The sequence below is a fragment of the Lolium perenne genome, chromosome 6, assembly GCF_019359855.2.
Source record: "Lolium perenne isolate Kyuss_39 chromosome 6, Kyuss_2.0, whole genome shotgun sequence".
Taxonomy (NCBI): Eukaryota; Viridiplantae; Streptophyta; class Magnoliopsida; order Poales; family Poaceae; genus Lolium; species Lolium perenne.
The window spans coordinates 74,276,759-74,289,777 of NC_067249.2; the positions used below are offsets into that span (position 1 = coordinate 74,276,759).

A 13,019-nucleotide genomic window follows, 5' to 3' on the forward strand; every position below is an offset into this window, starting at 1 on the left:
ATCGAAACCTTTGGGAACCGCATCATTTAATTATTTATTGCAGCATATCAACATGTTATTGTACGTGTAGTATTTATTTTAGAACCCTTTGAGAAAATGTGGTAAGATATTGCTATTAATTTGAGATCATTTATTATGTCTATCTTTCTTATAAAGGAACGAAATTCGAATTATCTAGATCTGCATCCACCAGATCTATTACTGACTTACTCCTCTTAGTAGGTGAAGAAATATTTGACCAATACATTGGCTATTTTCAATATTAAAGTGTAGATGTACTTTGTGTTGTAACACCGTCCCTTTTTTCTAAGTTGTTAAGTTTTTTCACTTATACTTTTGGTAGTACATTGGGGAATAAACATCTAATGATTTCTTAGTGATACCTCTAACACTATTTCTTCGTGAGATTTATCCGCATGATTTTTTTAATAGATCACCATGGAGGGACAATGGGAGCAAGAACCGAACGATGATGTGAACACTGAGCTTGTCCTCGGCATCGGAAGCCCTGGTGAGTACAGCCTGATGTTGCAGGATCTTAGAGTTGATCCAGATGGCATGCTTGGACTTGTGAAGAACACCAACATGGGCAAAAATGGTGATGGTAGCACAACAGCTATTGAGCAAGACAATAGCAATGACACCACGAGGAGAGCAGACTGGAGTGGAAGGCGTCACAACCGAGACCAAGTGCATCAGCTCGAAATGTATACATTACATTATTAGATAATTTATTTTATTTCTTATTGAAGAAGATGTATGTGACACTTATGTATGCTTGCTAACTTTACGTGTAGTGTGTTCCGGAAAAACCAACATCCTTATGAAAAAGAGCGTGCGGACCTTGCGAGGAGGCTTGGCATAACTCAAAAGCAGGTCAAGTTCTGGTTCCAGAACCGACGAACCTCCCAAAAGGTAGAACCATTCTCTTCCGATCCACTGGAGCCATTTTGGCTTGTCATCATATTGTAATGCACTACTCTCTGCTAACTACTTGAATTTTTCGTGTTTGGAATTAACAATTGCAGATTCAGGGACAGAGGAAGGAGACAAATGAGCTTAGAGAAGAGAATGAGTCGCTAAAAGCTGAACGCCTAGCCCTCATGGCCGCAATAGAGGATAGTAGGTGCCTCACATGCAGTAGGCGGATGGTACAAGCTGGCGAAACCGCCCGGCAGCAGTTGCTCTTGGAGAACACGAGGCTTAGGGAAGAAATCCAGAAAACAAACGCCTTCCTTCAAACAGTCTCCATGGGGACGACGCCAAGACTAACGGCCACCAGGATTCTGTTTAAGGCGTTTCAGGCGGCACACATGCGTAGCTAAACATGTTGCTTCCGATGATACATGGATGCAGAGCCGACAAGGGTGTCAATCCGGGCGCGGCAAGTCAACTGGCCGGGATCCATCTTAATCGCTAGCTTCTACTAGCCCGAAAGCAAAGTTGGGGAAAAAATCAACAATGGCTAAAACCAAAGTTATTTTTTTTCGTTCTCGAATATATACCAATGTGGGCAGAATTACCTTTCAAGATATTTCAAATTAATTTTAAAATTCATCCATCTGCTGCCTCTAGTCCATAATAAGTTTAATGGTTCTAGTTTAAATTCAAACTAAATCACACTGGTTATTATGGATCGATGGGAGTAGAATCATTTAAATTTGGCCAAAATTGCACGAATTTTGGTAAATACCGGTCGGTCATTTCATATAAAGGTGGCTACCCAGCAAGATAGCGGCCAACAATAAAACCTGCGCAACATGTCGAACGAGGCATGCGTCATGATAGAAAGGTGTCGCCATGCCCAGAGACAACTAGTCTCATCTCGACATATTGTGTGTGTGTCGCAGCGATGAGCATGTAAGATGTGTGTGGGGTGTCATGTCGCCATCACTAACCGGCCGGATCCAAATCAATTCATGGTGTCGAAGAAGCGGGAACAAATATGGTCGGCCGTCGACCGAGTTAAAGTTCGCCGGCCATACGCCCATCATATGTCCACACTACCAGATTCTCGTTCTCACCACCATCATGGTCCATGACATATCTGTTGCGACCGAGCCACCGCGGAGGATGTCACATGGTTATTGTTCGATAGTATGGTCACCAACCACACCTAGCCGATCTAAAGACCACCTGCCAGGTGCCATTGTTTCATGCGTTATTATTGAATGATAGGTGTTCCTCGTCATTTCATGTGTCGTCTCAACGTCGCTCATTTTAGGGATCCTTAATTCATGCTACAACCAAGTCGTTGCTTGACGTTATCTATGATTTTATTTCCTACCCCAATCAATGTTTCGATATTTGGCACGATGAAATAAGTGACACTTATTCTATCTATTCGTTATATCTTGCTATTAATGTGAAACCCACATCCCCACCTAGCGACAACACCTACCGGCTCTTCTCCCTCTCCCCCCTCTCTCTCTTCCTCCCTCCGTCTCTCTCCCTCTCCCTCCCTCTCCCTCTCTCTATCTCTCCTCTATCTCTCTCTCTCTCTTTCTCTCCCTCTCCCTCTCCCTCTCCCTCTCCCTCTCTTCCTCCAGCGATGAGCATGTAAGATGTGTGTGGGGTGTCATGTCGCCATCACTAACCGGCCGGATCCAAATCAATTCATGGTGTCGAAGAAGCGGGAACAAATATGGTCGGCCGTCGACCGAGTTAAAGTTCATCGGCCGTACGCCCATCATATGTCCACACTACCAGATTCTCGTTCTCACCACCATCATGGTCCATGACATATCTGTTGCGACCGAGCCACCGCGGAGGATGTCACATGGTTATTGTTCGATAGTATGGTCACCAACCACACCTAGCCGATCTAAAGACCACCTGCCAGGTGCCATTGTTTCATGCGTTATTATTGAATGATAGGTGTTCCTCGTCATTTCATGTGTCGTCTCAACGTCGCTCATTTTCGGGATCCTTAATTCATGCTACAACCAAGTCGTTGCTTGACGTTATCTATGATTTTATTTCCTACCCCAATCAATGTTTCGATATTTGGCACGATGAAATAAGTGACACTTATTCTATCTATTCGTTATATCTTGCTATTAATGTGAAACCCACATCCCCACCTAGCGACAACACCTACCGGCTCTTCTCCCTCTCCCCCTCTCTCTCTTCCTCCCTCTGTCTCTCTCCCTCTCCCTTCCTCTCCCTCTCTCTATCTCTCCTCTCTCTCTCTTTCTCTCCCTCTCCCTCTCCCTCTCCCTCTCCCTCTCCCTCTCCCTCTCCCTCTCTCTCTCTCTCTCTCTCTCTCTCTCTCTCCCTCTCCCTCTCCCTCTCCCTCTCCCTCTCCCTCTCCCTCTCCCTCTCCTTCTACCTCTCTCTCTCTCTCTCTCTCTCTCTCTCCACAGCGCCAAGAAGATGTCCATAATGCACCTGCCGCGGATGTCCGCACGGAACACAATCTAAACCGTCCAAAAATACCACACATCCAACCCCTCGATCCTCCCTAAAAGAGGAAATAGATTACACCACTTGTTGGTGCCTTTTTTTGCATAACCACAATAGTGGTTTGTTTTTGCAAGGAACACCATACTTTGATGTAATTATTTGCATACAACCCATAATAAGTAATTAAAACAATTGATGGCCAGTTAATCGGTCATCTTGTCAGCAGTGCAGCGTGGTAATTCCTCTCCAATGTCTCGTCCCTACCAGGCGGAGGTGTCCACCTTGAAGACAGCCGGTGGCGCGGGATCAAGAAATCCGCATAACCTGCAACGCGAGGAAATCCATTGGTCCCAGCCAGAATACCCTCGGCCTCCTCGTGCATGCAGGTGCAGCGCCGCCAGCATCATTGTTCAAAATTGGAAAAGGTTTACATTTTGATAAAAATTTCAAATTTTAATAAAGTTTATATTTTAAAAATGTTAAAATTATGAAGAATATTCAAATTTTCAAAATTTATAAACAAAAAATCAATTCTTATAAAAACATAAATTGCAAAGTTCCAGATTTTACAATTATTCACATTAAAAAATGGTCATAATTTATATTTTGTTCAGATTTTGAAAAGTTAAAAATTTTAAAAATTTAGAATTGAAAATGTCCATATTTAATTTGTTAAGATTTTAAAAATGTTCAGAAGTGAAAATATTTAGGTTTTGAACAGTGTCCAAAATTTGGAAATATTCATATTTATTTTTAAAGATAGTCAATCGTCCAAACTTACGACCCGGAATATCGTAAAGAGGAATTTTCACGCTGGGCCACTGATACGTCCAATTTGCATCACTATTTTATATCATAATTTGCTGTTATTCATTGATATATTTCATATTGGGACACAATACTTATGTTATTTCATCTATTTTGCATGTTTCATCATTATTGGAGGATCAAGCACCGGAGCCAGGATTCTGCTGGAAAAAGCATTGTCAGAACGCAATATTTCGGAAGATCAACTGTGGAAGGAAATTATACCAAAAATCCTATTTTTCAAGATGACGAAGGAAGCCAGAAGGAGGAGCTGAGAGGGCCCAAGGTGGGGCCAGACCACAGGCCGGCGCGGCCCATGGCCTGGCCGCGCCACCATGTGGTGTGGGGGCCCCACAGCCCCTTTCGCCTCCTTTTCTTTGCGAAACCCTTCGTCCCGAAAACCTAAGCCACAGAGGGTACCTCACGAAGAGTTACAGCCGCCTCTGCGGGGCGGAGAACACCAGAGAGAAAAGAGCTCTCCGGCGGGCAGGAATCCGCCGGGGAAATTCCCTCCCGGAGGGGGAAATCGACGCCATCGTCACCGTCATCGAGCTGGACATCATCTCCATCACCATCATCATCATCTCCACCATCATCACCGCCGTCTCCACCGCAGCACCCCGTCACCGCTGTAGCAATTTGGGTTTGATCTTGATTGTTTGATAGGGGAAACTCTCCCGGTATCTATTTGTACTTGTTGTTGATGCTATTGAGTGAAACCATTGAACCAAGGTTTATGTTCAGATTGTTATTCATCATCATATCACCTCTGATCATGTTCCATATGATGTCTCGTGAGTAGTTCGTTTAGTTCTTGAGGACATGGGTGAAGTCTAAATGTTAGTAGTGAACTATGGTTGAGTAATATTCAATGGTATGATATTTAAGTTGTGGTGTTATTCTTCTAGTGGTGTCATGTGAACGTCGACTACATGACACTTCACCTTTATGGGCCTAGGGGAATGCATCTTGTGCTCGTTTGCCAATTGCGGGGTTGCCAGAGTGACAGAAACCTAAACCCCCGTTGGTATATCGATGCAGGAGGGATAGCAGGATCTCAGAGTTTAAGGCTGTGGTTAGATTTATTCTTAATTACTTTCTTGTAGTTGCGGATGCTTGCAAGGGGTATAATCACAAGTATGTATTAGTCCTAGGAAGGGCGGTACATTAGCATAGGTTCACCCACACAACACTTATCATAACAATGAAGATTATTTAGCCGTATGTAGCGAAAGCACTAGACTAAAATCCCGTGTGTCCTCGAGAACGTTTGGTCATTATAAGTAAACAAACCGGCTTGTCCTTTGTGCTAAAAAGGATTGGGCCACTCGCTGCAATTGTTACTCTCGCACTTTACTTACTCGTACTTTATTCAACTGTTACATCAAAACCCCCTGAATACTTGTCTGTGAGCATTTACAGTGAATCCTTCATCGAAACTGCTTGTCAACACCTTCTGCTCCTCGTTGGGATCGACATTCTTACTTATCGAAGATAATACGATACACCCCCTATACTTGTGGGTCATCAAGACTATTTTCTGGCGCCGTTGCCGGGGAGTGAAGCGCTATTGGTAAGTGGAATTGGTAAGGAAAACCTTTACTGTTTGTGCTGATTTGATTTCTGCCTGCTGCTATAAGTCATTATGGAGAGATCTTCTCTTCAATTTCTATTTGGGAAATCTACTACTACTGCAACGGTAGTGGATGAGGCGCCAGGTGAGGAAGTGATACCATATAAAATACCTATGAAAATTATTGAACGTGTTATGGATAACCGCTATGAAGGGGAAGGAACTGTCCACCCTGGAGATCATTTATTGTTCTTGCATGAATTATGCGGTTTATTCAAGTGTGCAGGTATTGCTATGGATGAAGTGAGGAAGAAACTATTCTCTATATCGTTGTCTGGTAAGGCGGCGCATTGGTATAAATTACTGGATAATGGGGATTCTCTTGAATGGAATGATATTGTGCCCCGGTTTTATTCTAAGTTCTATCCTCCAAGTGAAATTCACAAGGATCGGAATCGCATATATAATTTTTGGCCTCATGATGGAGAGAGTATTGCCCAAGCTTGGGGGAGATTGAAGTCTTTAATGCTCAAATGCCCCATTCATGAGCTTCCTAGTAATGTTATTATTGATAATTTCTATGCAAGACTTTCTTTTCAAGACAAGACCTTGCTGGATACTTCTTGTTCTGGATCATTTACACGCAACAAAGAAGAGTTTAAAAGGGACCTTCTTGATCGGATCCAAGAAAATACTGAAGGTTGGGAGAACGACAAGGATAGAGAATCAGTGCTATTCCTTATGAGCTTTACACGGAGATTATGCACGAAATTGATTCTTGTGAACTTGAAGATATTGATGTGGTTATTCAGCTGGCTAATAGAGAAACTATTTCTCCAATTGGTATTGTTCGAGATGTGGAAGTTTTATGCGGTAAGATTAAATATCCTGCTGACTTTTTGGTACTTGGTTCTGCTGCTAGTGATTATTGTCCTATTATTTTTGGTAGACCTTTTCTAAATACTTGTGGAGCTATTATAGATTGCAAGAAATAGAAAATTTTGACTAAATTTGCTGGTGAATCTTATGAGTTTAACTTCTCTAAATTTACCAAAACTCCTTATAAAGCTGATTTGCCTAGTGATGATTTTAAAATGGAACAGTGTGCATCTATTGTTCTTGTTCCTAATAATCCTTTGCAGCAACATTTGGAAGATAGCGAGAGTGAAGTTTTTAGGAGAGAAAGAGATGAGCTTGAGGAAATTTTTCTTCGCCAACCTATTCTCAAGCATGATTTACCGGTGGAAGATTTGGGTACAACACCACCACCAAAGGAAGATCCTGTTTTTGAATTAAAGCCTTTGCCTGATAATCTTAAATATGCTCATATTGATGATAAGAAAATATATCCTATTATTATTAGTTCTAAGCTTTCAGAGATTGAGGAAGAAAGGTTATTGGAAATATTGAAGAAACACCGAGGAGCTATTGGCTACACTCTTGATGATTTGAAGGGGATTTCTCCTTCTATTTGCCAACATGCTATTAATATGGAAGATGATGCAAAGCCTGTTGTTGAACATCAGCGTCGTCTAATTCCGAAGATGAAGGAGGTGGTAAGGAATGAGGTATTAAAACTTCTTGAAGCTGGTATTATATATCCTATTGCTGATAGTAGATGGGTCAGTCCTGTGCATTGCGTTCCCAAGAAAGGAGGAATGACTGTTGTGCCTAATGATAATGATGAGCTCATCCCTCAAAGAGTAGTTGTAGGGTATAGAATGTGCATTGATTTTCGAAAAGTTAATAAAGTTACTAAGAAAGATCATTACCCTTTACCATTTATTGATCAAATGCTAGAAAGATTGTCTAAAAATACTCATTTTTGCTTTCTTGATGGTTATTCTGGGTTTTCACAAATTGCTGTTAAAACTAAAGATCAAGAGAAAACCACTTTTACTTGTCCCTATGGAACTTATGCTTATAGGCGTATGCCTTTTGGTTTATGTAATGCTCCTGCTACTTTTCAAAGATGCATGTCTGCTATTTTTCATGGCTTTTGTGAGAGTATTGTGGAAGTATTCATGGATGATTTTTCCATCTATGGGAATTCTTTTGATAGTTGCTTGCGAAACCTTGATAAAGTTTTGCAGAGATGTGAAGAAACTAACCTTGTTCTTAATTGGGAGAAATGCCACTTTATGGTTAATGAAGGAATTGTATTGGGACATAAAATTTCTGAGAGAGGTATTGAAGTTGATAGAGCTAAAGTTGAAGCAATTGAGAAGATGCCCTATCCGAGGGATGTTAAAGGTATTCGTAGTGTTCTTGGTCATGCTGGGTTTTATAGGAGATTTATTAAAGATTTCTCCAAGATTTCAAAGCCTCTTACTAATCTTCTTCAAAAAGACGTACCTTTTGTTTTTGATGATGATTGTAAGGAAGCTTTTGAAACTCTAAAGAAAGCCTTAACAACTACTCCTATAGTTGAACCTCCTGATTGGAACTTACCATTTTAAATTATGTGTGATGCTAGTGATTTTGCTGTAGGCGCTGTTCTTGGACAGCGGGTAAATAAAAAACTAAATGTTATTCATTATGCTAGTAAAACTCTTGATGCTGCTCAAAGAAATTATGCTACAACTGAAAAAGAATTATTAGCTGTAGTCTTTGCTTGTGATAAATTTAGATCTTATATTGTTGATTCAAAAGTTACGATTCATACTGATCATGCTGCAATTAGATACCTTATGACAAAGAAAGATGCTAAGCCGAGGCTTATTAGATGGGTACTTCTTTTGCAAGAGTTTGATTTACATATTGTAGATAGGAAAGGTGCTGATAATCCTGTTGCTGATAATTTGTCTAGATTGGAAAATATTGCTTATGATCCTGTTCCTGTTAATGATAGTTTTCCAAATGAACAATTGGCTGTAATAAAGGTGAGCTCGCGAGACAGTCCTTGGTATGCTGATTATGCTAACTTTATTGTTTCCAAGTACTTGCCTCCAACCTTTTCAGCTCAGCAAAGAAGGAAATTCTTTTATGACTTGAGGCATTATTTCTGGGATGACCCACACTTATATAAAGAAGGAGTGGATGGTATTCTGCGAAGGTGTGTTCCCGAATATGAACAACAAGAGATATTGAGTAAATGTCATGGTAGTGTTTATGGAGGACATCACGCCGGAGAAAGAACCACGCAAAAGGTTCTACAATCAGGTTTTTATTGGCCAACTCTCTTCAAGGATGCGAGAAAGTTTATTTTATCTTGTGATGAATGCCAAAGGGTTGGTAATATCTCCAGACGTAATGAAATGCCTATGAATTATACTCTTGTTATTGAACCATTTGATTGTTGGGGATTTGACTTCATGGGACCTTTTCCATCTTCAGAAGGTAATACTCATATACTTGTTGCTGTTGATTATGTTACTAAATGGGTGGAAGCCATACCCACAAAAAGTGCTGATGGTGAGACCTCTTTAAGAATGCTTTTAGACATTATTTTTCCTAGATTTGGAGTGCCTAGATATATTATGACTGATGGAGGTTCTCATTTTATTCATGGAGGTTTTAGAAAAACTCTTGCTAGGTATGGTATTAATCATAGAATTGCTTCCGCTTATCATCCTCAAACTAGTGGTCAAGTAGAATTATCAAATAGAGAGATTAAATATATTTTGGGAAAGACCGTTAATAAAACTAGAAAGAATTGGGCTAGTAAATTGAAGGATGCACTATGGGCTTATAGAACTGCTTATAAAAATCCCATGGGAATGTCACCTTATAAAATGGTTTACGGAAAAGCTTGTCATTTACCTTTAGAACTGGAGCACAAAGCTTATTGGGCTGTTAGAGAACTAAATAAAGATCCTAAACTAGGCTGTGATAAGAGGTTGTTGCAATTAAGTTCTCTAGATGAATGGAGAAGTGAAGCTTATGAAAATGCTAAACTCTTTAAAGAGAAAGTTAAGAAATGGCATGATAGGAGGATCATCAAAAGAGAATTTAATATTGGGGATAAAGTCCTATTGTATCGGTCTCGTCTCAGACTCTTTGCAGGGAAATTACTCTCGAAATGGGAAGGACCATATGTTGTTGAGGAGGTGTATCGTTCAGGAGCGATTAAAATTAGCTCTCTCCAAGGCAATGCCACGCAAGTGGTGAATGGACAAAGACTCAAGCATTATATCTCAGGTGATTCTTATAATGTTGATGTTGATATTATTCAAGTGGAAACACCGGAGGCTTTCATTAAAGGACAAATTGACAGTCCGCCAGAACTCGACTTTGAATAGGTATGATCTTGGTAATGAAAAGTTCGCAATTTACTTTCCGAACAATATTTTTGCTGTTTTTGGAAAATATGAAAAATTACGAGTTCGAAACGGAGTGGAAAGGCCGCACGAGGCGTGCCACCATAGGCCGGCGCGGCCTGACCTGGGCCCGCGCCGACCTATGGTCTGGCCGCCTCGTCGCCCCTTTCCGACTCTGGTTCGATCTGGTACTTTCCTTTTGTCGTGAAGTTTTTTGCTATATAATCCCCCGGACCCCTGGAGGCCCGTATATCGTTTTCTCGACGTGTTTTGTTTCGAGCTGTTTCTGCCAGGATTTGCTTCGGATCTAGAGTCATCATGTCTTCGTCGGAAACTCCGAAGGACAGCTCCTGCAAGGATGTTGGCAACTTGTACATGCAGGAGCTGAGGATGCACCCCAAGGAGTTGCTGCTCGTTGAAGGAGAACTGCAGATCAAGGATGTCCAGGGTCCTAAAGGAGAAGGAAGCTTGGAAGACAGGATGGAGAAGCTAGAACAAGAGGTTTTCAAATACAAGAAGATGGCTGAGCGTGAGGTGGATATCTTCCACAGGATTGTGTCTGAACTCATTGCTGAACATGAAAAGGAAACTGCAAAGCTTTGGGGCGACATCCTCTCACTTCACGACACCACCAACAAGCTCCAAGCACAACTCTATGACGTTCAGAATCAGAATTGTGAGTATGAAAACATGTTTAAATACATAAGCCGTGCTGCTAGTTTCAGGATTCCCGAGACCAAGATGTCGTTTCTTGATGGAGAGCCTCTTCCTTGGAAGTTTGATGACGGGAGTTCATCACCACCATCGCCGCAGGAGTAATTCATCATCGGTATTGGCATCCCCTTGGTTTGTTCCAAGCTTGGGGGAGTGCCGCGGTATCACATCATCACTATCTTTTACTTTTTACTGTCAAGTAGTGTCATATCATGAGTAGGGAAGTTATCATATAAGATGGGTTGCAGTTTGGAAGTATCTCTCCTTTAGTTGGTTATCTATGTATCCCTTGGTGTGAGTTATCGTTATGGAATATTAATGAGAAGTTTTATCATTTACATATTGCACATCTTATTTTAGTTTGCAATCTCTATTATATGATTTACCTTGTTGTTAGTATTGGTATCACTTTGGGAGCATTGAATAAATCTATTTGGTTTTGGCAAACTTAGCATTGGTCAATAGCAACAACACTTTGAGATTTGAGTAGAAAAGAGAAATACATGTAGTTATTTCATTGTCTTTCTTTCTTGTTAGCTCATAGCTTATTATTCTGAAGTTAAAATTGTTTGTGCTTACAAGGAAGATGCATGATTGTTTCTATCACATGTATATTTGTTTGTTTCCTTCAACTCTTATGCTTGCTAATTAACCTTGCTAGCCAAAGACCTGTACTGAGAGGGAATACTTCTCGTGTATCCAAACCTTAACCCAAACCTATGCCATTTGTGTCCACCATATCTACCTACTACATGGTATTTTCTGCCATTCCAAGTAAATACTTCATGTGCTACCTTTAAACAATTCAAAACTTAGTATCCCTTATTTGTGTCAATGTTTTATAGCTCATGGGGAAGTATGTGGTGTTTTATCTTTCAATCTTGTTGGGCAACTTTCACCAATGGACTAATGGCTTCATCCGCTTATCCAATAATTCTGCAAAAAGAGCTGGCAATGGGATTCCCAGTCCCAACTTAATTAAACTAAATAGACACTCCTCCATGGTATGTGATTGATGGACGGCACCCGAAGGATTCGGTTAGCCATGGCTTGTGTAAGCAAAGGTTGGGGGGAGTGTCATCATAATAAAACTAAAATAAAAAGGCACTCCTTCATGGTATGAGATTGTTGGCAGGCACCCGAGGATTCAGTTAGCCATGGTTTGTGAAAGAAAGGTTGGAAGGAGTGCCACACAAAATAAAAATAAAATGGGAGCCGCTCTTTGAAGGTTGTCTGGCAAGGGGGGTTAGAGTACCCGCTACCAGTCGTTGACAACAACAAACACCTCTCAAAATGTTACTTTTATTATCTCTATATGATTTCAAAACTGAAAAAGCTCTAGCACATGATTTAATCCATGCTTCCCTCTGCGAAGGGCCTGTCTTTTATTTTATGTTGAGTCAGTAAACCTATTTTCCTCCATCTCAAGCAAGCATTTTAGTTGTTGTGATCAAACCATTATATTGTGATTTGCTTCATCATGTCTTTTATTCTTCCTTGTTTAGTACAAGTTTTATCTGAATGAATATAGCTTTGCAAGTTATCAATGATCATGAGGAGACCACTATGATTGAGTATGCAAGTTGTGCCATATAAACTTTAACATGAGAGCGCTGCTCAATGAGATAAATATAATCTGTTAATTGTTCTCTGACCAGGAACGAAGTTTGCCATCACCAACTATGATTTCTTATGCACCTTTATTTGTGATTACCTTATACTTGTTTCAAGTTGAATTATATGAGGAAGTTGTTTACTAGAATGTCTTGTGTGAATGAATATGATGCTTCTTGTCCGTATTTTATTTATCGACTCTTCACTCCATAAACATGTGGTCTTGTTTACTGAGTTCAGTTTCGCTTGGGGACAAGCGAAGTCTAAGCTTGGGGGGAGTTGATACGTCCAATTTGCATCACTATTTTATATCATAATTTGCTGTTATTCATTGATATATTTCATATTGGGACACAATACTTATGTTATTTCATCTATTTTGCATGTTTCATCATTATTGGAGGATCAAGCACCGGAGCCAGGATTCTGCTGGAAAAAGCACTGTCAGAACGCAATATTTCGGAAGATCAACTGTGGAAGGAAATTATACCAAAAATCCTATTTTTCAAGATGACGAAGGAAGCCAGAAGGAGGAGCTGAGAGGGCCCAAGGTGGGGCCAGACCACAGGCCGGCGCGGCCGATGGCCTGGCCGCGCCACCATGTGGTGTGGTGGCCCCACAGCCCCTTTCGCCTCCTTTTCTTCGCG

At 40.8% G+C, this 13,019-nt stretch overlaps 1 protein-coding gene across 1 annotated transcript; it reads left to right on the forward strand.

Annotated features, from left to right (window-relative positions):
- Positions 1-438: 438 nt before the first annotated feature.
- Positions 439-1,325, forward strand: LOC127310410 (homeobox-leucine zipper protein ROC1-like). Its single transcript, XM_051341090.1, has 3 exons — positions 439-707; positions 798-915; positions 1,029-1,325. Exons 1-3 carry the CDS (start codon positions 439-441, stop codon positions 1,323-1,325), a joined length of 684 nt encoding a protein of 227 aa, XP_051197050.1.
- The last annotated feature ends 11,694 nt before the right edge of the window (positions 1,326-13,019 follow it).